General features: G+C 46.2%; 1 protein-coding gene across 5 annotated transcripts; it reads right to left on the bottom strand.

Moving 5' to 3' along the window:
- Positions 1–101: 101 nt before the first annotated feature.
- Positions 102–22,808, bottom strand: Ppih (peptidylprolyl isomerase H). Of its 5 annotated transcripts, none has more exons than XM_052177202.1 (10): positions 22,698–22,808; positions 22,456–22,520; positions 22,106–22,129; positions 21,806–21,850; positions 20,562–20,604; positions 18,617–18,709; positions 14,037–14,124; positions 13,454–13,494; positions 12,467–12,555; positions 102–322 (listed from the first exon to the last, which is right to left on the bottom strand). In XM_052177202.1, the coding sequence occupies exons 1-9, from the start codon at positions 22,761–22,763 to the stop codon at positions 12,487–12,489; spliced, it is 534 nt and encodes a 177-aa protein (XP_052033162.1). In that variant the 5' UTR covers positions 22,764–22,808; the 3' UTR covers positions 102–322; positions 12,467–12,486. The 5 variants fall into 5 exon arrangements, with proteins under 5 accessions (XP_052033162.1, XP_052033161.1, XP_052033163.1 ...); XM_052177201.1 differs by lacking the exon at positions 102–322 and adding an exon at positions 4,508–4,675; XM_052177203.1 differs by lacking the exon at positions 102–322 and adding an exon at positions 4,508–4,694.
- Between the last annotated feature and the right edge of the window lie 799 nt (positions 22,809–23,607).

Raw genomic sequence — 23,607 nt, forward strand, 5'->3', positions numbered from 1 at the left:
TGGTTTTATTTTTGAGACAGGGTCTCCCTATGCCTGGAATGCACAGAGATCTTCCTGCCTCTGTTTCTCAAATGCTGGGATTAAAGATGTGTACTACCATGTCAAGCAATGTAACATTTTAATATATTCTTGTTTCTGTGTTGCCAAGGGTTAAAGTTAACCATCTGTTTAATTATACAGTGTGAAAAATGAATCAAAGAAGTGATTGTGGCTACTGGGCCATCTGGGCAGTATTCCAGGTGAAAAGGCTTGGGGCATCGATGTGCAGCGAGGAGGTGGGTACCAGGGCTGCTGCTGTTCAGGGGTCCTTCCTCACCGTGTCCTGTAGATTGAGATTTCCCCAAAGTTATAAAGACACTTAGAAAATGACAGCATTAGCAACAGAATGTGGTAGCCACCTGTACTCTCCCAGAAGCTGAGAGGATGACGCAGGAGGATCTCAGTGATTCAGAGGCCATCTTGGGCTATATAGTAAGTTCCAAGCCAGCATAGATAGAACTCTTAAGAATAAATGACCAGAGGCTGAAGAGATGGCTCTGTGGTTAGATCGCTTGCAGTTCTGATGGTAAGATTGGAGTTTGGATACCCAGAATAAATGCTGAGTAGGCATGGTAACCCTCTCTTGGGATTTCAGCCTGGGAAGGCAGAGTCTGGATCCCCAGGACAGGCTAGCCTGCAATACTAACCATACCATCCAGCCTTGGGTTTGATGGAGAGACTCTGCCGCCATGAAAAAGGTAGAATAGCTAAGGAAAGTGATTCTGGACATCAGCCTTGGGCTCCACATATGTACATACACATGCAAGAATATGCCCGTGCACGCCACATATAAGAAATGTGGAAGGAAAGAAACGTTGCTGTGGAGAGATGCTGTCGTGAGTTGAAGTACCAATTCTGTCCTAGCTGCCTTTGTTGCCTACGAGTGTCCTGACTTTCTCATGGGGCACTCATCCACTTGCCTCATGCTTTGGTATAATTATAATTTGGTATAATTTGGTATAATTTGGTATAATTAGAATGCACTGCTGCAAACACCTTTACTCTAAGCATACAGGAGGCAGAGGTAGGTGGTCTACAGAGTTGTGCCAGACAACCAGGGCTACACAGAGAAAACATCTCAGAAAACGAAAAAAGCACCTCAGGATCAAAAAGTCCAGTTGAAATTCATTTCCTGTTACAAATTGGGGACTCTCTACTTCTTTCTTCTAGTCACCCCTCCCCACCACCACCTTGGGTATTTACACCTGATAGTATTGTTTTTGTTTTTTTGGATTTGGTTTTTCAAGACATATAGCCCTGGCTGTCCTGAAACTCACTCTGTAGACCAGGCTGGCCTCAAACTCAGAAATGCGCCAGCCTCTGCCTCCCAAGTGCTGGGATTAAAGGCGTGTGCCACCACCGAAAGGCTTTCTACTTTTAAGGAATGCTAGGGGACACATCCCAGGAATGTCCTTTGCAAAATAGCTTCCTCTTCTCCCAACCCCCCACCCCAGGCTCTGCTTTAGAAACACACCCTGACCCACCCTAGCATCTGCCTTAACCCTAGTCAATACATCAGCATTTACATCACAGTCAACTCTTCCAGGCCTTTGTGTTGAAACTGTCTCACGAAGTATCCCTGAATGGCCTGGTACTTTGCAGACAGGGCTGGACTTGAACTCAGAGATACACTTTCCTCTGCTTCCCAAGTGCCTTCAAAATTTTAGTATTTTTGTGTATATGGTGTGCATGTGTTTATGTGTGTGTGGGTCTAGAGCACCATGGCCCCATTGTCTGTCCTCATGTTACTGATGCTGAGAGCTTCTCTCATGCTGCATATTTCAGGTTAGCTGGCTAGCAAGCTTCCCTGGACTGTAACTTCCCATCGTGTTGTTCATGCACTGGGATTATAAGCACATCTGGCTCTTAGATGGATTCTGAGGAGCTCAACTCACACCATCACACGTGTCCAGGAAGCTTTTATTGGAGGAGCCATACCCCTGTCCCTGAAAAGCCCCTCCCTGTTCCAAGTTATTTTAATTTTTAAATTTAACCTCTTCTTCTCACTTCATCTCTCCACTCTACCTGAACCTCTGGTTCATGTAACATATATATTGGACATATATCCAATCTGACTATATGTCCCAGATGTTAGGGACACAGCAGTTAAACAAAAATCCCACTAAAACTAAAGACAGCAGACCACACTTCCTGCCTTTACCACCTGCTTGTCTCTTGTCGTAAGCATAGGCCACACCTTACTCTTCGTACGGCTTCAGCAGAGACTGGCAGGGCAGCTGTACCAGGTGTCAGTGAGCTCAGCTGCACAGCCCATCACAAGAATTCCAGATGGGCACAGCTGCTTTCTCTCCCATCTCATGACAATCCCACCCTGTCCAGTCACTCACAGCCCTCTGCTTAGCATGAATATTTCTTATGCTCTCTGAAGTCTGTTTGCATAGCTACAGGAAGTTGTTTAGGGCTTTTTTGTATTCCACCACCTTGTTCCCAGTACACAGAAAGGGCCCTTTAAGACAGGTTCTGTTCTAGAATTTGACCTGGTTCATCTGCCTATATAGTTGAGTAATCTCTGACCATGCGACGGAAGAAAAAAGAATGGATGGGCATGGTAGCACATGGCTGTAATCCCAGCAAGCAGGAAGAGGCAGGAAAATGCAGCCTGGTCTACATAGTTCCAAGCTACTCATGGCTACACAGCAGACCTCATCCTTCCAAAACAGAAATGAATACAACAAATACCTCATGAAAGTTGCGTCATACAGCTTTCTTTTTGCATGCATGTTTTTGAGACAGTGTCTTGCTGTATATCCCTGGCTTTTCTGGAATTCAGGTTGCTCTTGGAAAGTCAGAGAGCCACCAGAAAGGCATGCACCACCACACCCGCTTAGAGCAGCTCTCTCACCCTGACATTATGATCCATAAAGGGAATCTTTCCATGTTGTATTATTCCCTTTTCAAATAATTTCCCGGTATGTTATTCATATCTGTCCTCTGTGTGTGCTTGTACTTTGAGACAAGGTCACACATAGCCAAAGATAATCTTGAGTTCCTTCTTCTCCAGCCTTCACCTCCCAAGGGCTGGGATTACAGGTGTCACCACACCCATCCATTGTTCTCCTCAGGATCTCATGATATAGCTCAGATTATCCTTGAATTTACTATAATGCCCCAGACTCAGACTCCCTAGTGCTAAGATAACGTATTACTACAATGCCTTCCACTAACCCTAGAGGTAACTATATGACACTGTTGTTTTACTGAGGAGAAAACTGGGATCTGAGGGAATGATAAACTTCCCTTGAGACCTTCATGGCTCAGGGCTGGAGAGATGGCTCAGTGGTTAAGAGCACTGATTGCTCTTTGGGAGGTCCTGGGTTCAATTCCCAGCAACCACATGGCAGGGAATCTGATATTCTCCCACAAGCAGGCAAAATACTAATTCATGTTTATAAAAAAAAAAAAAAAAAAAAAAAAAACTCCATGGGGACCTGGTAAAGATTATTCTACTCCATGATTCCTACTTGATCAAAACACATACCACCAGATGGTCTCCTCCCCTTGAGCAGTGGTGGGCCACAGCTAATGAATCTTAAACCTGCTGGGATATCCTGGACTATCCTGCTGCTACCTTTGTCCTTCAGTGTGAATCAAGAGGACCCTGAAAGTTGGAGGCTCTGATATATACAGCACTTGACTCTTTATGCTGGCTCCAGAGAGCTAGTCCTAGCTGAAGCAGAGGAAAGGTGACAGGATAGCCATTACAGCTGTGCAGAAGCACACACCAATGCTCCTGAGGTTTGGCTGGGCCTGGCCCCGTCCTAGGCCTGACTCAGACATGGCTTTCCTTCTGTTTTCTTTTGAATGCAGGCCATGACCTGAGTCTGCTGTTGCTTCTCCTGGTATTTTGGATTTCCTTAGTTTTTCTCTAAAGCTTTCCACTTCCATCTACCCATTCTCCACAGGAAATGATTCTGTAGGGGTTTATTGCTTTCTCCTCTATTCTTTGAGACAAGGACTCACTATACAGCCTCCGTGAGCCTCAGATTCACAGGCCTGCCTCTGCCTCCTGGTGCTGGGATTAAAGGTCTGTGTCACTAGCCATCTCTGGACGCTTTTCATTTAAACTTAATTTGAATAAACCTTGGCTTTTCTTGACTTTAAACATGAGCAACACAGAGCTGGAGAGATGGCTCTTTGGGAGGTCCAGAGTTCAATTCCCAGCAACCACAAGGTGGCTCACAACCATCTGTAATGAGATCTGATGCATTCTTTTGGTGTGTCTGAAGATAGCTACAGTGTACTCATATAAATAAATCTTTTTTAAAAACGAGTGCTGGGCAGAAGTGGTGCAAGCCTTTAATCTTAGGCAGGTGGATGTCTGAGTTCGAGGCCAGCTTTGCCTACAGAGTGAGTTCCAGGACAGCCAGGGCTACACAGAGAAACCCTGTCTCAAGGAAAAAAAAAAAAAAAAAAAAAAGAGCAACACAAATAGCAACCACAAAACCCATGCATTAAAAAAATTCCTTTATTTACAGTTCAATATTTAAATAGGATTATTGGTTCTGATCTGTGCTACTTCCAGGTTCTGGGTCACAAACTGTGGATACAGGAAGCAAACACAGAGGCCAGTCTAGCTTGTCAGACTTGAGAATGTCACACCAAAACAGCAGAGGACCTAAATGGTAGAGACAGGGCTGTGAGGAGAAAGGGGTAAAGGGACAGGAAGGGGATATTCCACAGGACAAATTCTCCCAACTCTTGACTCTTTTCCCTAGACTTTTGGGTCCCCAGGATCATGTGAAGAGGAATGTAATATTTACCTCTCCCTACTCCATGTAGCATTTATTAACTTTTAAATACATTTACTTATATATGTGAGGACAGGCTCATCATGGAGTTCAGTGGAGTTGTGTGAGTCAGCTGTCTTAACCATGTGGGTCCTGGAGACCCACCTCAGGTATCAGGCTTGGCAGCAAGTGGCATTCATTACCTGCTGCATGGGCTCACCCACTGGCTTGCATGCACTGTCTCCATGCAAAGGGACCACAAGAGTTCCAGGAGGATTGATGACTTGACTAAGGCCACAGTGTTAACAGTGTTGGGGTTTTCTGCGTAGTTCAAGGTCTGTGTCCTCACTGGGCTTTGATGGCTTGCTACACACAGCCTTCTAGGCTACCTGTCCTCAAAGAGGAAGGCATGTCTACACAGGTATCACCACTGTCTTTCTCCTGCCAGTCCTCTTATGGGGCACACCCCTGCTGGGAAACAGTGAGTTCTGGTATCACAATGTAGATTCAGAAAGTTTATCCTAGGCCCTCAAAGTGTGTGAGAATGAATAAGTGCACTGTAATCTGCAACAGGGACAAAGGTCTGTGACACCAGGAACTGTGTTCTCAATATGGTCTTTGCTTCAGGTATTTTCAATCGAGACAAAACCAGACATCTATTTGTGACAGATACACTGTGTTAAGTGCTGTAAGGGTCCCTGGTGGAAACACTGAACAGACTGAACTCAGATGAGCTGGAGGAACACAGGCAAGAATTCTAAACTGATATTAATTCTAAACTGATATGCTTCAGGAGGGAACGTAAAGACTTGGGATATATACACATATACATTCAATGTATGTTTCTATCAGAAGATGTAAGCTCAATGTAGGCAATTCAAACAGAAATAGGACATTAACTAAAAAGAATGTCTTTGCTGTCTCTACTCAGCAGAAGTATCTGCTATTAGCGGTGTGCTAATAGTATATTTATTACTAGCTAATAGCTAGTAATTATAAATAGCTAATAGCTATTTATATATAATATATATTTATATATATTTATTATAAATAGCTATTGGCTATTATAAATAGCTAATAGCTACTTATTTAGCTCCACACAAGGTTCTGAACTGTTCAACAGAGTACTGTGTCTGGCAGCATACTGCATCTCAAGAGTCACTACATTTGGAAATCTTGCCAGTACACACGGGTCCATTCTTTTCTTTTTCATGGTAGAGCTGTGAATGTAAAGACAATGCAGGAGCCTGTCTCTGGACTGAAGCCAGACATTCTACCTCTCAGGTGGCAGTTGCCCACTTTTTGCAGGGGATAGTGCCACATGCCCAACAGGCAGGTCAACACATGTGGTCACACCTTGCAGGTATCTAGGGTGCTTGTCTCTTTTCTGGCATCATTATTATACTTGCTATATTATAGTGTCAGGCAATATCATACAGGTTCAACTACATGATAAAGCAAGCCTGTGAGCACCGGGGTGGCATTTCCTCCTTGGCTGGGTTTCTTCATGAAAGGACACACCCTGTAATGCTCCTTGCTGAGCCTTGCCACTCACTATTACTGGTGAAAATTCACCAAAACCAGCTAACAAATTCTTCTGGGGATTTGAAGTACATTGAAGTATGAGAAAGAACACTCTGCACGGCAATTCATGCCTGCAATTTGGATGCTCAAAAGGTCGAGACTCTGTCAGAGCCGGGCTCCGCTCCCCTCAAAATTCAACTAGACAATAATTGCCTAATAGGTCCTAATATCATCTATATGGCTGTTAACAATTATTGCAACCAAAACAAACCTGAGGTATAATAAAAAAACAAAACAAAAAAACACTTCGGGGTGCTGCAAAGATGGCTCAGTGGTTAAGAACACTCACTGGCTGTTCTTTCAGAAACTGGGTTCAATTTCCAGTTGCCATGGCTCTAATGTCATCTTCCAAGCTCCCAGAGCACCAGGCATGCATGTGGTGCAGACACACACTCATGCAATACACACATATAAAATATTAAACAAACACCCGTGGAGCTTAGAGAAGCTTGCACGTTTTCACCTGAAAAGTAACAGGCTGCTGCTTATTCCTTAACCCTAACCCTAACCCTGAGTTCAGTTACCAGTACCACATAGAACAGATGTCATGATATACACCTGCAATCCCAGCACTCGGAGGGTGGAGGCAGGAGGATCAGAAATTCAAGGTCATCCTCAGCTACATAGCAAACCTGAGGCCAGACTGAATTACATGAGACCTTACCTCAAAATTAAATGTATCTGAGCACAGTGATGCATGTTTATAATTCCTACTTTCAGGAGGCAGAGACAGCATTGTCACAGAGTTTGAGTCCAGACTGGGTTACACAGTGAGTTCTTGGTTTGCCAGGGCTAAAAAATAGCATTTCAAACTCCTTCCTAGCCTATAAGGGGCTAAAACTCCCACACTCTCAGCCTAGCCACAGCAGCGAAGTTTCACACCCTTAAACATCCCTGGCTAACAACTAGCTCTAGTTTTAAGGCACAGTCCCAGCATTTCCATCACTGCAGACAGGGCTGTCCACTGGCCTGTCCCAGTCTAGTGGACCTCTGGAATGTGAATAGCCACTAAGGAATTTGTTCCCCTTGGGCTACAAAAGGAACTTTGACAGAGAAAGATGTAAATGACTTTTGCTAATAGTAGGGAGGCGGGTTAATAATTCATAGAGCCCCACCAAGGCTTTCCAGTTTGTAAAGAACTGTACTAAAAGCAGGCTCCAATGGAAAGACAGGTTTTGGCTTGTGATGCTAGGCACTGAATCTAGGATCTTGTGTCAGACAAACACTCTATCTCCAAGGTACAATCCCTGTGCCCTGAACATAGAGTTCCTGGGCAAACCCATCCCACCCCCAAGCCTCTCCTTCTGAGACAGGGTTTCTCTATCTAGCCTTGGTTGTCCTGGAACTCAACGGTGTAGACAGGCTGGCCTCAAGCTTAAAGAGAACTGCCTGCTTCTGCCTACTGAGTGCTGGGATTAGAGGTTTGTACAACCACTTCCGGTTCCCAACAAGTTTTTAAGTGGTGAACCCTCATGGGATTGAGAGTGGCAACAGCCAAAGAGAGCACTGCAAAACACAATCTCCACAGAGCACTGCAAAACACAATCTCCACAGAGCACTGCAAAACACAATCTCCTCAGGTTTGGCCAGGGACCTAAGTTTTTTTTTTTTTTTTTTTAGATTTATTTACTTAATGTAAGTAGCTCTCTTCAGAAGAGGGCATCAGATCCCATTACAGATGGTTGTGAGCCACCATGTGGTTGCTGGAATTTGAACTCAGGACCTTTGGAAGAGCAGTCAGTGCTCTTAACCTCTGAGCCTTCTCTCCAGCCCCGGGACCTAAGTTTTTAGGTAGGTTATATGATATTTCTTAAATGGTTTTTGAGTCTTTTTGTAATCTTCTATATCTCGTGATGATCAGGGGTCAGCTTATGAACTCTTCATTAGCGACATCGAAGAAATGAGTGAGAACAGGAAAGAATAGCAAGGAGCTCTTGAAGTGGAAGCAGGCTGAGCCCAGGGGAGCCCCCATCGTGACAGAAAGGCTCATGGTATCCATTCAGCCTGAGAAGGAAGCATCTGCCTAGGCACGAAAGGCCCACATGTGCTCCCAGCATGCACTTGTGCTTTCCTGCCTCAGCACTGCTCACTCTCATCCCCTTCCTAAAATGCCTGGCATTCTCTCTCCAGCACCTCATGCAGTAAGTTTTACTGAATGCCTATACACTCCAGATGCTCTGAGCACAAGCCTGTCACAGGTGATGATGAGACGGTCACTGAGGTTGTTTGTATTTGACTAGATCTCTATGGAAAAAGAGACCGGCAGCCCTGATGGAGCATGCCTTCTGTCTCAGCAGGCACGAAGCAGACAGGGCATCCATATCCAGGAGCTGGAGACAGGGTAGACAAGGTAATATCGTGAGACCCTGGCCAACCTCCCTTCTAGTCAGTCCTCCACCCACCAGAGGCAGTAGACAAGAAAGGTTATTAGGTTATGGGGGAAGTGGACTTGTTTAGAAATGGTTCTTTGGAGCAAATCCAATCTGTGTTGTCAGGATATCATCAGTTCAATTCACAAGAATCAGCAACAGAGCTAGAGATGGTTCAGAGGTTAAGAGCACTGCCTGGTCTTCCAGAGGCCCTGAGTTCAATTCCCAGCAACCACATGGTGGCTCACAGCCATCTGTAATGGGATCTGATGCCCTCTTCTGGCCTGCAGCACACATGCAAGCAGAATGCTATATACATAGTAAATAAATAAATAAATAAATACATAAATACATAAATAAATCCTTTCTTTCTTCCTTCCTTCCTTTCTTTCTTTTTGGTTTTTTCGAGACAGGGTTTCTCTGTATAGCCCTGGCTGTCCTAGAACTCACTCTGTAGACCAGGCTGGCCTCGAACTCAGAAATCTGCCTGCCTCTGCCTCCCAGAGTGCTGGGATTACAGACGTGCACCACCACCGCTTGGCAATAAATCTTTTTAAAAAAGAAAGAAAGAAAACAATCAATCAGCAACGGCAACAGAGAGGCTCTGCTGTATTCAGTTTAGAAGTAGTTCCTTGGGACGATTTCAATCTCCAATTGTCAGGATACCAGCTGCCCAGTTCAGGGTAGCAAACACAAATCAGCAGCTATGGCATAACCCAGCAGAAACAGCCAGGCCTCCACTGAACTGGCATTTGAGTCAGCAGGGTTTACCAGAGCTGGCAGGGACATCAAGCAAAGTTCTCTGCCATGCTTCTCTCAACACAGTGAAGATCAGTGAAGACAAAAACGTGTTGCAAAGCTAGCTATGCAAGCCCACCGTCACTGTCCATTAAGTCTTATTTATACTTCCTCCAACAATCAGGTGTCCTCCCACAGAGTTCTGGCTTCAGCAAAACACCACGTGAGTCAGTATCAGCTGACATCACTCTGCCGTTCTGCCCAAGTCCAAGGAAGCAGGAAGAAGCCGCCAGAACCCCACCAGAAGGTTTTTGGTGTATTTCTTTCTGTGCCTGCTTCAGCAAAACACTCTTTCATGTGTCTGTTTAGAAAACATCCTTCTACCTGTGTGCCCCAACAAAACATCATTTGACAAAACTGACTTTCCAAAGAAACCAGAAGTTCCACTTCACCTGTAGATGCTTTGCATTCCTGAGCAGCCCAGCTTCTTTTTCTCAGTAGCCAAGAAGCGGCTGCCCTGGCTCGCCTTGAACTTGTGGCAATTTTACCTTAGCCTCCAAATGCTGAGACTCTAAGTACAACCCTCCACACCCAGCCCTTATAAAACAATTACATTCGTTTATTTTGCACATATGCATACAGTTTCGTGAAGCCACAACATATGTCAGAGAACACTTCGCAGGAGTCGGTTCTCTCTTTCCTCCACGGGGTCTTGGGGATCAAACTCTGGCCCACAAGCCTGGTACCCAGAACCTTTATCTGTCCTCTCTTACACAGAGTCTAAGTTGCCAGGCTAGCCTTGAATTCATTCTAAAGTCCAGACAGTCCTTAATCTTGTCAGACTCTTTTCCATCTCTCCCTGGCTGGGATTACAGAATTATAGATGTGTAGTAGTACCACACTTAGCAAAAAAAATTAAAAAAAATTTTTTTGTTTTCCTGTGTAGCTGTCCTGGAACTTGCTCTGTAGATCAGGCCAGCCTCAAACTCAGAGATCTTATCTGCCTGCTACAGCCTCCTGAACGCAGGGATTGAAGGCGTGCCCCACCATATCTAGCTAGGTGTGGTAATATTTTACCTCAGCAACAGGGAGGCTGAGGCGAAGAACTAGGTATGGGTGGAGAGATGGCTTAGTGGTTAGTGGCACTGACATTCTTACAGAAGAGCCAGTACTCAGCAGCTGAAAACTCCTAGGACAAGCTCTAAGGAGGTCCATGGACTCACACGCACACACCCCCAACCCAGACACATACACAATAAAAAGAAGGGGAAAAGAAGCAAGAGGAGTACTATAGCATGATGTCATTTAAGAAAAAAAAATCTTCCCCAAAACAGACTGACAAAGGTGAACACACCTCACTGACAAGTGACTTCTGGGAGGAAGAGTGGCTTCTACGTCATTATTTTGGTGTTGAAAGTTTTCACTTGGAAATTGTATTGTGCTACTCATGCAATTAAAAATAAACAAGCAGGGGCTGGAGAGACGCCTCAGTGATTAAGAGCATTTGCTGTTCTTACAGAGGACCCAGGTTCAAGTCCCAGCACCCACACAATGGCCTATAAGCACTTATAACTCCAAGAGAGCTGGATGCCCTCTTCTGGTTCTGTCGACACCAGGCATACAAGTGTTACACAAACGTGCATGCAGGGAAACATACACATTAAAACAAACAAATGAAAAAAATCAAACAAGAAAATACAAGGACTTTGGTGGAGGGTTTACTCAGGCTGTTCTCTAAACCTTCTCCGGTGATGCCCCTGCCTCAGCCCTTCAAGTGGCTGGGAGTAGGGGAAGTCTACCAACATGTCTGGCCAGGGTACCTGCGTGCATATTTGCGTCCATCTACAGAAGCGGGACTGAGGGTGCAGCACAGTGGTAATGTACTTTGCTCAAATGCACAAACTTGATTCAGTCCCTAGCACTACAAATAAAATTTGTTTGATTTAAAAGTTAGTCTGGGCCGGGCGGTGGTGGCGCACGCCTTTAATCCCAGCATTTGGGAGGCAGAAGCAAGCGGATTTCTAAGTTCAAGGCCAGCCTGGTCTACAGAGTGAGTTCCAGGACAGCCAGGGCTACACAGAGAAACCCTGTGTGTGTGTGTGTGTGTGTGTGTGTGTGTGTGTGTGTGTGTGTGTGTGTGTGGTGTTAGTCTGGAATATGTACCATGTATTTCAAATGTCATTTTGTTTATTTAGGACAGCCTCACGTTTAGGGGCTCCTTGTGAAGTGCTTAGGGGTGAAGTGTCAGAGGTCTGTAGTTTGGGCATGAGAACAAAAGCACTGAGGGCAGGAAGTTAAGGAGGAGAGGATGTGGCATGGGAACAGAGGGAGGAGACAGGATGTCCACAGCAAATGTCAACCACTGGTCACTCTAGCTGCACGCTTGTGGGTGATTAATCAACATTTCCCCAACATTTCTGTAGGTTTGAAAAAAACCGTAAAAGGCAAACGAAACGCCAGGACTCTTCCCAGAGGTGGACTGACCCATCTCCCTAGTGAGCTCCAGCACACAAGTCACTTGCATTACTAGCTTTCACCTCCAAGAACCCGTCTTCTCTCCCGGGAGTGCTTCTCAGTTCTTTTTCAGAAAGCCCCAAGGCAAAGCAGCCAGTGGAGTATTAGGAGGAAGGCCCTGTGAAAGCAGCATATGAGGCTCACACCTCCAAGGCTGGACACGGTGTCAGTTCTGAGGGCAGCCCAGAACATGTCTCCTGGCTCCCCAGGTTGGTCCCAGTGCAAGGGAGTCCTTTCCAGGGTTACTCTGTGTGAACCAGTAAAAGGGGAGTACTGCCAGTGTCCATCCTTTTTTGCTTCTCACAATGACCCTACGGCTGACATCCTCTCCTGACAGTTGAGAAAGCTTGCTCTAAAGGAGTGCCTGCTCCCAGCACACATGCAGAGGAAATGGACTCAATCCACGTCTTTGAGTGGTTAAGTCTCCCTGAAGCCATGATTCCTTTTCCTAGCCAGGAAGAAGAGAACACTTACCTGGTTCGGTCTTGTCTAGATTACATTTCCCCACACTGGGAGATCACCACTGGCAATTTGGGCTTATTGTTGGGCCCTGTGGGAACATTCTAGAAAACAAAGCACAGATCATGAAATGCACTCAGGCACTTACCCAGTGCCTCATAGAACCTTTCATCCCCTATGGAAAGGCCCAAGAACAGACTGATGTAAGGATCGTGTCCTGACTGACAGTAAAAGATAATAGATCAAAGAGAAAGGAACACTGAGGCCGTAGTCCTACAACGGAATCACGCAGCACGTCAGAAGAACACTGAAGGGACCCAGCTTACGGAGGGGTAGCCACAGAAGAAGGGGCATCTGAGCTGGGCAGGGACAGCAGGTAAGATCCCAAGAAGGAGTTCTTTAGGTAGAGAGAAGCACTGGGGCCCAGGCTCAGGGTGCAAAGCGCAGGAGGCAGGCACCTGTAGGGCCTCCTTAGAGAAGATGCCACTGGACTAAGGAGACAGGGGCTAAAGGTGTCATGGAGGGGCAGGCAGGGTACATGCCACAAAGGATTCTGAATGCAATGTCAAGAAATGGAATGGGTTTTTTTGGTTGGGTTGTTTTTTTGTTTTTTGTTGGTTTTTTTTGTTTTTGTTTTTTTTGGATTTGGTTTTGTTGAGACAGGGTTTCTCTGTATAGTCCTGGCTGTCCTGGAACTGACTCTGTAGACCAGGCTGGTCTCGAACTCAGAAATCTGCCTGCCTCTGCCTCCCAGAGTGCTGGGGTTACAGGCATGCACCACCACCGCCCGGCAAGAAATGGAATTTTATTTAGTGGGATCAGGATCTGAGCCAAAGCCCCAGTAAGTGCTGGGCAGGTTAGTGAATGGGTCCAAGCTGGACCTCTCTCTCCCAAAAGAGCCTGGAACTGTGAACAGTGACAGATGGTCTAGAAGACCAGCTCCTCAGTAATAAGCATGAGACACCTGACCACAAAGACTCAGAGGACACCCCCAGGACCTACCTCGATCTTCCTCATCACTAGAAGTCCATCAATGATTTTTCCTGCAGAAGAACATTAAGTGAGGCTCCCTTCTTGGTACAAGCACAGTGTTTTCCAGCTCCCAGTGACCATGTTCACTCAGCACCTCATCAGATCTCCTTACAAGGTAAGGAAACTACGGTCTAGTGAGGTGAGCTGACTCTCCCAAAGTTACAGGGAATATACACAGGGAACTAGAGTACAGGCTTGAATATGAGTAACCCCCAAACCCCACTCCCTGATGCTGCCTCTGGGGCATTTCTTATTTATTTCACAAGTATTTATTGGGATACTTTTGTCTTTCCCCTGAGTTCTAGCCAATCCCCATGTCCACCTGTCCTACCATCCCCACCATGTCCACCTGCCCAACCATTCTTACCATGTCCACCTGTCCTACCATCTCCACCATGTCCACCTGCCCATCCCCACCATCTGTCCTACCATCCCCACCACATCCTTATGCCCTAGCCTAGAGCAGCCACAGTGGCTGAGCACACAGTGGGTGTGGACACTGTATCCTGTGGCAGGCCCAAGTGATGGATGATGGAACAGGAGTAAGACTTACCAAACACTACATGCTTTCCATCTAGCCAGTCACACTTAGAACACGTGATAAAGAACTGGCAGCCATTTGTACTGGGACCACTGTTGGCCTGATAGAAACAAAATACACCTACAGTAAGTTTCTCTGGACATTGTAGGTGATTTCCCACAAAGTCTGAAGCCCTAACCACAACCTAACTGAGCACCTATTATGAGCCCAGGCCTAGACAAGGACACAGGATGAATAGGACAGAGTCCCCACCCTGAGAATCTAAATGTTTCAGTCAATACACAGTCATCTTAGTGTCAAGTCTTGTAGGAGTCAGGTCTCTCCTCCCAGCACATGGGTCCTGGGGACAGACTCAGGCCATCAGACTGGGGATGAGCAGTCAATGCACAGTCATCTTAGTGTCAAGTCTTGTAGGAGTCAGGTCTCTCCTCCCAGCACATGGGTCCTGGGGACAGACTCAGGCCGTCAGACTGGGGATGAGCACCTTTACCCACAGAGCCCCGTGTGAGGTTTGTAATAGGGATGACTGCTCAGCTAAGCAAACACAGCATTTACTGAAGTTTTTAGGCTAGCATACAAAGTAATAGCTTTAATTATATAAACATTATATAATGTGTATATATACATATTAAATATATACTATATAATAATACATATTATATTAATATTCTGCTCTTATTTACTCTCTTGCGCTAGACCCTCTCATCTCTCTAGCTGGTACCTTTACTTTTCCTCAAATGGTTCCCTCCCTTTTCCTTTTCTCTCTCTCTCTTTCTCTCTCTCTCTCTCTCTCTCTCTCTCTCTCTCTCTCTCTCTCTCTCTCTCTCTCTGAGACAAGGTTTCTCTGTATAGCTCTAGCTATACTGGAACTAGCTCTGTAGTTTCTATCTGGCAAACCATGCTGGCCTTGACCTTCATGACACCAGAGATCCACCTGCCTCTGCTCCCAAGTATTGGGTTAAAGATGTGTGCCACCACCACCTGGCTCTTTTACATTTTTTAAAAGCTGTGTGCTTGTGTACATGTACCTGGTATATGAGGTTAGAAAATGGCTGTGTGGAGTTAGCTCTCCACTTCCACCTTGCTTAGGGCTAGGACAGAGCTTGAGTTCTCAGGTGTGTGCAGCGGTGCCTTTCTTTCGTCTTTACTTGCTGAGCTATCTCACCATACCCTTTTCCCTTCTTGCAGGACTTGATATAGTTAGTTGCAAATTAGTTACAACTGGACTGTACTTACAAATTAGTTACCAGCTAAGGAGACACATTACCTATGAAACCAACTGTTTAAAGTGGTTCTGCAATGTATTAAAATTTATTTACTTGTATATGTGTGTGCCTGCGGTAACTTTGTCTGCACCACATTCATGCAGGATCCTTGGTAGCAGTTGTTAGCAGCCTGACATGGTGCTGGGAACCAAACTTGGGTCCTCTGCAAGAACAGAAGTAATCTTACCACTGAGCAATCCTCCCAGCCCTGCTCTGTCCCAAATCTTTCATTGCTGAATTTTACTTTTTCTTTTTATTGAGGGGAGATGGGGTTGAGACAACGTCTCATGTGACCCAAACTGTCCTGGTCCTCCTGCCTCAAGTGCTGGCTTATGCACCATGCTTACTTCATGCAGCTGGAGACCAGTCCAGGGCGGGCTTCTGGCAAGCTGCTTGGGCACTCAGGCAACTGAGCCCCACCCCAGCCCTGCTGAGAATCTGAAACTTGGTAGCCACATCTCTTCCCCTTTCTTTCCTAGAAACTCTGTTCAGAGACAGGCTCATTTTGTTTTGTCCCCCCGCCCCCCCCCCCAACAAATAGGGTCTCATTTCTGTAGCCCAGGCAGGCACCAAGCCTTCAAACTTGTGGCAATCAGCCTCCTGAGTTTCAGAGAACGAGCTTCCATGACAGCCTTGCCCCTGTATTTTGTGGTACTTAAGGCCTCATTCACACTGGGCAACACTCTACTACTGACTATATGCCCAGTCCTGAGACAGAACAGAATTGCCCTCAACTCAAGATCATTCTGCCTTAGCCTCACAAGCACAGAGATCAGGTATATGCCCCATACCCAGTTTCAAAATACTCTTTACACTAGTGTACTCAATAACATAGTATAAACGAACAGGCTGTAATCACAACTGCCTTTTGCTAAATCCACTTTCATACCTCAAACCTATGGTGAGCTCCTGCAGTGCTGCCTTACAGTGTCTGTGTAACTACACTAAGATTTCAGGGGGAAAGAGACAGGAAATAGAAAGTGAAAGTGCTATCACTCAATGGAACACAAGGCTGGGCATAGGCCCCCATGACTATAACCCCAATATCATGAGACCAAAGGAAGAGAAGCATGAGTTCAAGGCCATCCTGGTGGTGAGGAATAGGTGTCTTGGAACACTTGGAACTGTGGAGACTTCAATGGCAGCCGGGGGTGGGGGGTGGGGGGTGGTATTGACAGGACAGATTTTACAAAACACCACTGCTAAGGCAAGCGCAGAACTCACACTGAATGGGGCACTAGCTTTAATCAAATGCATAATGAATCTGAAACGGCTAGTTCTGTTTAAGCACTGGATGCAGTGGATGTCTGGGGTCACTTCTAATCTGATATCGTATATATCTATATCGTATATTATACTTTGGAAATCCCTGTGATCTTTCTTTTCTTTAACCATGCTGGGAAGTGAACTGGGGCCTTCACACATGGCTATTCAGGAGACAGAAGCAGGAGGATGGAGGCGGACTGAAGTCCGTTTAATCTACGGAGCTTCCAGGTGAATCAGGGCTCCATGATGAGATCATGTCTCAAAAGAAAACGGATGAAAAGAGGAACTCCCTCCTGCCCGCCACAAGCCAGCTAGAGTAGTTTCCTGCCCAGGAACGGGCACACTTCACAGGACACACATTCCATCTACCTCTACTCTGCTGTTCCTACAGATTCATTTGCTAGCACAGACACAGTAACAGTCATACAACACATCTGTGTGGCTGAGGGACCCTCCTGTTCCCGTGGACACATCTTTATCTTCCTTTCTGGTGGTGCAGCTTATGTTCAGGGCCTATCCCTGCAGCAGATGACACAGATTAAGCCCCAGAACTCTATCAGTGGCCGTGTGATCTCAGTTCACTGATGCAGCCTGCCTGTGCTCAGTTTGCTCATTATCTCAAAGGGAGGGGAGGGTCAGTATTAAAATGAATTACGACAGGTAAGGTGCTGTAAGCACCCAATAGCTTTTAGTTGTCATTCTCTGTTTTGTTATTAACTGTTCCGTCGCTCCTCTGAGTCTTTCTGTGGCAGGCGAGAGGGCCTTGAGGTCAAGTGATTTGTCCCTGCCTTTGAAGAACTCACAAGGAGGAGGAAGCCAAGACAACTATGCTACAGATGGTTCTGGTGCAGGCCTGTAAACCCAGCTCCTTTGGAGGCTGAGGCAGGAGGACAGTTGAGCTGAGGATCTCCCTGGGATACAGAATGACTTCCAGGCCATCTTAAGCAGAGGAAGAAGCAGGCAGAAGCTGAGGGGCTGGCCAGAGGGTCAGAGGGCAAAGGCTCCCTAAGCCTGACAGCCTGAGCCTAACCCCAGAATCCAGGAGGAGACAGGAGACTTTCAGAATTGACCTCTGACCTCCACATACCCACACACTGGAACTACACCCTCACCATCATGCACGCCTGTCAACTCACGATAATAAATAATCTGGGTGTGGTGGCCTCACAACATAAAGGCAGGTAGATCTATTTGAGTTTGAAGCCAGCCTTGTCTATATACCAAGTTTCATGGCAGTCAGTTACATGGTCAGGTGCTGTCTCAAAATAAAAAGAATAAAGAGTTGCAAAGGGCTGGCAGGCTATAGCCTATCATGCACGGGACCCTAGGTTCAATCTGCAGCACTATAGAAAGAGAAAAGAATCAAGAATCAAGCTAACGTGACCTGTCCTATCCCTGACTATACCACTGTGTTTCTGTGTGGGCTGGGATTTTTGCAGAGTATATCCACTAGACCTGAACCGCTTTCCTCGTAAGGAGTTGAGTACAGGATTCCTGTAAGGACTCAGATCTTTCTCCACTAGGAAGGCTTCCTCTAGGCCATTAGGGTTCTTTCATGTACCCTGAGGTGCCCTCACTCAGCGCACCGATGGTGTGAACTATTATACACTGGGCTGGTCACCTGCAAGTGCATTTGCTGTTAGACACTGAATGTCACAATGGCTGGTCACCTGCATGTGCGTTGTCTGTTAGGCACTGCATGTCACAATGGCAGGGATCATGCTTACGCCCTTAGGCTCTGCCCAGAGGTCTGACACAAAGCAGCTGCGATGGATCATTTCATAAATGCCTGAAGATGAGTGCAGAGTAGGTGAGCAGCAGCCTCGGAAGCCCACTCAACACTGAGGCTAAAGCCCAGTCTTGGTGCAAACAAAGGCACAAGTCAAGAGTTCATTTTGTTTTCCATAGCTGTTAAATCCTGCCCAACAAAATCAAACCACACTAAGGAAGGAGGGGCTAGGTGCAGGTGAGGCCTGATTCCAAGGGACAGAGCTGGGCCTCAACAAAGCACCAGAAACCAGCCATCAATCTTACCCCAAATCTTGACTGAACCTCACTTACCATGGAAAGCAGGCCTGGAGCCGAGTGTCTAAGTTTAAAATTTTCATCTGCAAATGGGCCCCGGTAAATACTGGCAACTCCAGTACCATCGCCCTGAGTAGAAAAGAGACATATCAGAGGCCTGGAGTGTTACGCACCCTGGAAAGCAGATGAGAAGGCTGGGAGAATGGTCCAGTGTGTAAGGGGAGCTGGCCAACCAGCTGTCCTAGCACAACCAAGCAGCTTCTCATCTAGTGAAACCTTGTCTCCAGGCAGTAAGGTAGTGACTGACAGAAAACACCTGATGTCTTCCTCTAGCCTCCACATCCATGGGCTTGTACACTTGCATGCTCTTAAGCACACACACACACACACAGACACACACACAGGCACATACATACTGGATGCATGGAGAAACACTGTTGCACTTTAAGCCTAGCTTTTTTTTCCTTTTTAAAATTCATTTATTATTATTTAAAAATTTATTTTATATTTTTTGGGGATTATAATCACATCACTGCTCCTTTGCTTTGCACCCCCAAACCCTCCCATGTACCCCTTATTGTTTTTCAGGTTCATGGAGCTGGAGTTACAGATGGCTATGTAGGTGCTGGGAATCAAAGCTGGGTCTTCCGGAGAGTCAACAGGGTTAACTGCTGAGCCATCTCTCCATCCCCAGATTTGCCAGTACCACATAGCTGAAAGGCTGCCTAAGTGAAAACAGGATTCAGCCTAAAACCTGCCACTGCAACCTCGTGTAGGAGTGAAGATCTCTAAAGACTCACAAAAATCTAACTAAATGTACATCTAATGAGTAAGAGCATCTCTCAGACAAAAGGAATTAGTAACATACCCAAATAACAATGTTAACAGTAAGGAAACCGCATGCACAGAGGTGGGTAGGTAAGGAAAAAGCAGTTTAAGAAAGAAATATTCTGAGGCTGGAGGGATGGCTCAGCAGTTAAGATCACCGACTGTTCTTCCAAAGGTCCTGAGTTCAATTCCCAGCAACCACATGGTGGCTCACAGCCATCTATGAGATCTGGTGCCCTCTTCTGGCCTGCAGGCACACATGCAGGAAGAACACTCTGTACATAATAAAATAAATCTTAAAGAAAGAAAGAAAGAGAGAGAGAGAGAGAGAGAGAGAGAGAGAGAGAGAGAGAGAGAGAGAGATTAGGGGCTGGAGAGATGGCTCAGTGGTTAAGAGCACTGACTGCTCTTCTGAAGGTCCTGAGCTCAAGTCCCAGCACCCCACGGAGGCTCACAACCATCTGTAAGGAGATCTGATGCCCTCTTCTGGGGTGTCTGAAGACAGCTACAGTGTACTTATATATAATAAATAAGTCTTTTTTAAAAAATGAAAGAAATAGTCTAGCTTATTGGCCACAACCCAAGTCTAGGATGGGGACCCAGTCAGTCACGGTCTTTTTTGCAAAGAATGGATCTACTGGGTTACCTCAGCGTGTACAGCAAACTGTTAAACCTCCAGTCTCTCCTGACCTGATCCCTTGCTTGCTAACTAGCTTGTGATTAAAACCTTAGCTTCCAAAAGAAAAAGAGAAAGACCCACAAAAGCAACCAAACAAAAAACTTGAGTTTTTAAAACAGTGACAGTAGAAGTGGAAGGAAAAACAGGAGACAGAAGCAGACAGCTGCTTTTTAAGGGAAAAATTGCAGGTAATTTCCAAGTTTTCTGTGAACAGTGAGTGTGAGCCGTCTCAGATCGCCTCTAGGTGTGCCAGCAAAGTCCAGGTTCTAGTTACAAAAAGCTAGGGTTTGGACAATAGATGTTTATGATTCAAGTTGAGTATTGTGATGTGTTCTACAGACACAGTTAGTGATAGCCAGCAACTCTACAGAACACCCCCATGCCCATGCTCTCTCCTAACTTAGCTACTGTTCTTAAATCTCAAGACTAGGGTCCTGCTGGAAAAAAATAACAAAGAAAAGAAGCAGTACTTACATTAACAAAATCTCCACCCTGAATCATGAAATCCTTTATGACCCTGAAACAGAGTTAAAAAAAAAAAATCCTGAGGAAAAATCCAGTGGTTCAGTCACTGAAGTGGTAGATGAGCATTTATTCTGAAGTTCACTGTTTATCACTGAAGCCTAGAAAAGGGTGAGCGAGCACAGTTTTAACTCAGGGGCACCTTTGAGTGTTGATCTTAGGTATATGAGTTAGCACCTGACCATCAGAACGGGGCTGACACCAAGTCACCAAAGCAAAAAATTATGTCAAGGGCTTAATGCAATTTGGGGGAAAAGAACAATAGCAAAGCTATGTGAAGGGACTGCTGCACACCCAGAGACTCGATGGTGTTAGCTAGTACACCAGGTGTGGCCTGTAGCTTTGCTCAGCCTCCGTTTCCTTCCTTGAAAACACATACTACTTGACAAGAATGCTAGGGAGGATTACAGACTGTGGCTTTAAAGCCCTTGACATGGGAGACACGGACAGTTTCAGGATTAGAATGGAGCAACTTGCCAGGCAGTGGTGATGCATGTCTTTCAGAGACAGGCGTATTTCTGAGTTCGAGGCCAGCCTGGTCTACAGAGTGAGTTCCAGGACAGCCAGGGCTACACAGAGAAACCCTGTATCAAAAAACAACAACAACAAAACAACAACAACAAAAAAAACACCAAAACAAACCAAAAAGAATGGAGCAACTTCTGTCAAACTCTAACAAAAATAAGTAAATATAGAAAGTCGGGAGATCATGAAAGGCAGGTTCCTACAGACTGCCCGGTAACAGTAATTACTGCAAAGCCTCTGCTAAAGTCATAACCTGGAGCCAGGGAGATGGTTCAGTGGGTAAAGTGTTTGCTGTGTAGCCTAAGGATCTGAGTTTAGAGCTCCAGCACCGACATAAAAACTGGGAACAGGAGCCATGTGGCCACGCACCTGCTCTGAACAGGTACAGCACACTTTCCTTGGTATTGTTTCTACAATACAGTATTACATAAAGTCAGGGATAGGTAAGGCACTGTGCACAGGCTATGTGGTGCTGAGTACAGAATCCAGGGCCTAATGAATACCAGACGAATTCCCTACCACGAAGCTACAACCTCAGCTCTGAACATTTAAACCTAAGCCATTTAAAACAAGACTTAATCCTCCGCAGGTTTTGTACTCAGGTGTACAGGACTGCCTGTACAGATACCAAGGGATGACTGCATTTCCAGTTTGCCAAAAACCTTCCTTACCTGTGGAAGGTGCTACCTTTGTATCCTATCGGAACGCCATCTTTTCTGTAAAGGAAAAGGAAAGAGACTTGGAATGATGAAAAACAATTGTGGGCCTTTCCCATTTAGGGGCTAAAAGGACTCTCATTAAGATCTGGATGGGAGAAGAGAGATAAAGAACACATCCAAGGAGTCACCCTCTCTCTGCATATCATCATCTTCCATTACTCAAGACCTGTTCATGGTTCTCCAATACCCTCAGCAAACGTTCAGGGCACCCTTCAGGAGTAGGCGGAGAAGTCAAACACATCTGAGACTGACCTGAACTCTCCAGTGCAGAATTGCCTAAAAGGAAACAAAGAGCGAACGATTCAGCCACTGAACCATCACCGCTAGGAGACACTTCTAATCTCTGGGGAGTTCACACACTGGGGCCAGCATGTCCACTAACTAAATGATCGGGCTGGGGTCAGGGCATGTAGACTAGTGATATAAATTGATAAAGAATCGGTCAAAGTCGATTTGGCCAGTGCAACAGCTATTTGGCCAGTGCAATACCCAGACCACAGAGCTCGAAGGCAATGAATAGATGGATAGGGCCAGACATGGCAAAGACTGATCGGAAGGCCAGCTTCAGGCTCAGCTCTGGTTCACTTGAAGTAGATCCTTACCTAAAGTTCTCTGCCGTCTTAGGCACCACGTCTGCAAAGAGCTCGATCTTCATGCGACCAACTTCCTGCAAGAAACGGGAGACGCAATACTCAGCCCACGACCGCTGTCCACGCAGCTCGGAAGCGCCCACCTCCGCCGCCTGGCCCAGCCTGTCTCGGGAGGGCTAGAGGGTCCCCTCGGCTGCCTCCCTTACCCCAGTCCAGCCAGCCCGCACAGACCCGCTAGGTCGCCCGCGCCTCACCTGGCCGCCAATGCTGACATCAAAGAAGACCACTGGATTGACTGGACTTGAATTTGCCACCGCCATGGCTTTGGCCCGGAAGTAGAAGCCTGGCTTCCGGTGCCGGGTCCGAGAACTTCATCCAAAGCGCAGACGCAGTGAAAACAGATCGCGTTTGCGCCCCGCCCCGGAAGTGTGGCGCACGCTGAGGTAGGTGGGAATGGTACTTTTTAGCTGTGCGGGTCGGAGCTGAGGGAAGGAAAGGCAGGCATCTTTGTCAAAGCCTATGGGCGCCTCACTCGCTTGACTATACTCGTGCGATAAAATGAATCTTCTGCAGACATTTCCTGAGCAGTCACACTTGGTGTCCCCTGCCACAGCCCAGGAGAATAGGACCCTCTGTGTCACCTTCCATGTTTTAAAATGGTTTACGTAGCCTGGCTCAATCGGGATGCTGGAAATGTAATTTTATTTTATTTGTGATTGTAAAATTTATTAATTTTTAATTTATTCACTTTACATCCCCATTGCTGCCGCCTCTCCCGGTTTCCCCGTCCCTTCCTTCCCTTTTTCTGAGTTAACCCTCCACGCTGGCACATCAAGTCTCTGAAAGGCTCATCCTCCCACACTGAGTCCAGAGAAGGCAGCCTAGCTAAAAGAAACGAATTCCACAGCTGAGCAACAGCTTTTGAGACAGCTCCTACTCCAGTTGTTCGGGACTCACATGAAGACCGAGTGTATGTGTGTGTATTTATGCTGGGGGAAGGTGTGTGTGTGTGTGTTTATGCTGGGGGAAGAGGTGGGGAGCTAGGTCCCGCCTATGTATGCTCGTTGGTTGGCGGTTCAGTCTCTGAGAGCCGCAAGGGTCAAGGTTAGTTGACGCTTGGTTTTCCTATGGAGTTCCTATCCCCTCTGAGGCCCTCAATTCTCC

The sequence above is a fragment of the Apodemus sylvaticus genome, chromosome 3 (assembly GCF_947179515.1).
Source record: "Apodemus sylvaticus chromosome 3, mApoSyl1.1, whole genome shotgun sequence".
NCBI lineage: Eukaryota > Metazoa > Chordata > Mammalia > Rodentia > Muridae > Apodemus > Apodemus sylvaticus.

Excerpts from the sequence above, each read along its gene's own strand:
- Ppih (XM_052177202.1), bottom strand. The coding sequence starts at position 22,763 with ATGGCGGTGGCAAATTCAAGTCCAGTCAATCCAGTGGTCTTCTTTGAT. Across the intron at positions 22,521-22,697 it reads ATGTCAGCATTGGCGGCCAG|GAAGTTGGTCGCATGAAGAT; the intron begins GTGAGGCGCGGG and ends CGTTTCTTGCAG. Across the intron at positions 21,851-22,105 it reads TTCTGCACTGGAGAGTTCAG|AAAAGATGGCGTTCCGATAG; the intron begins GTCAGTCTCAGA and ends TTTCCTTTACAG.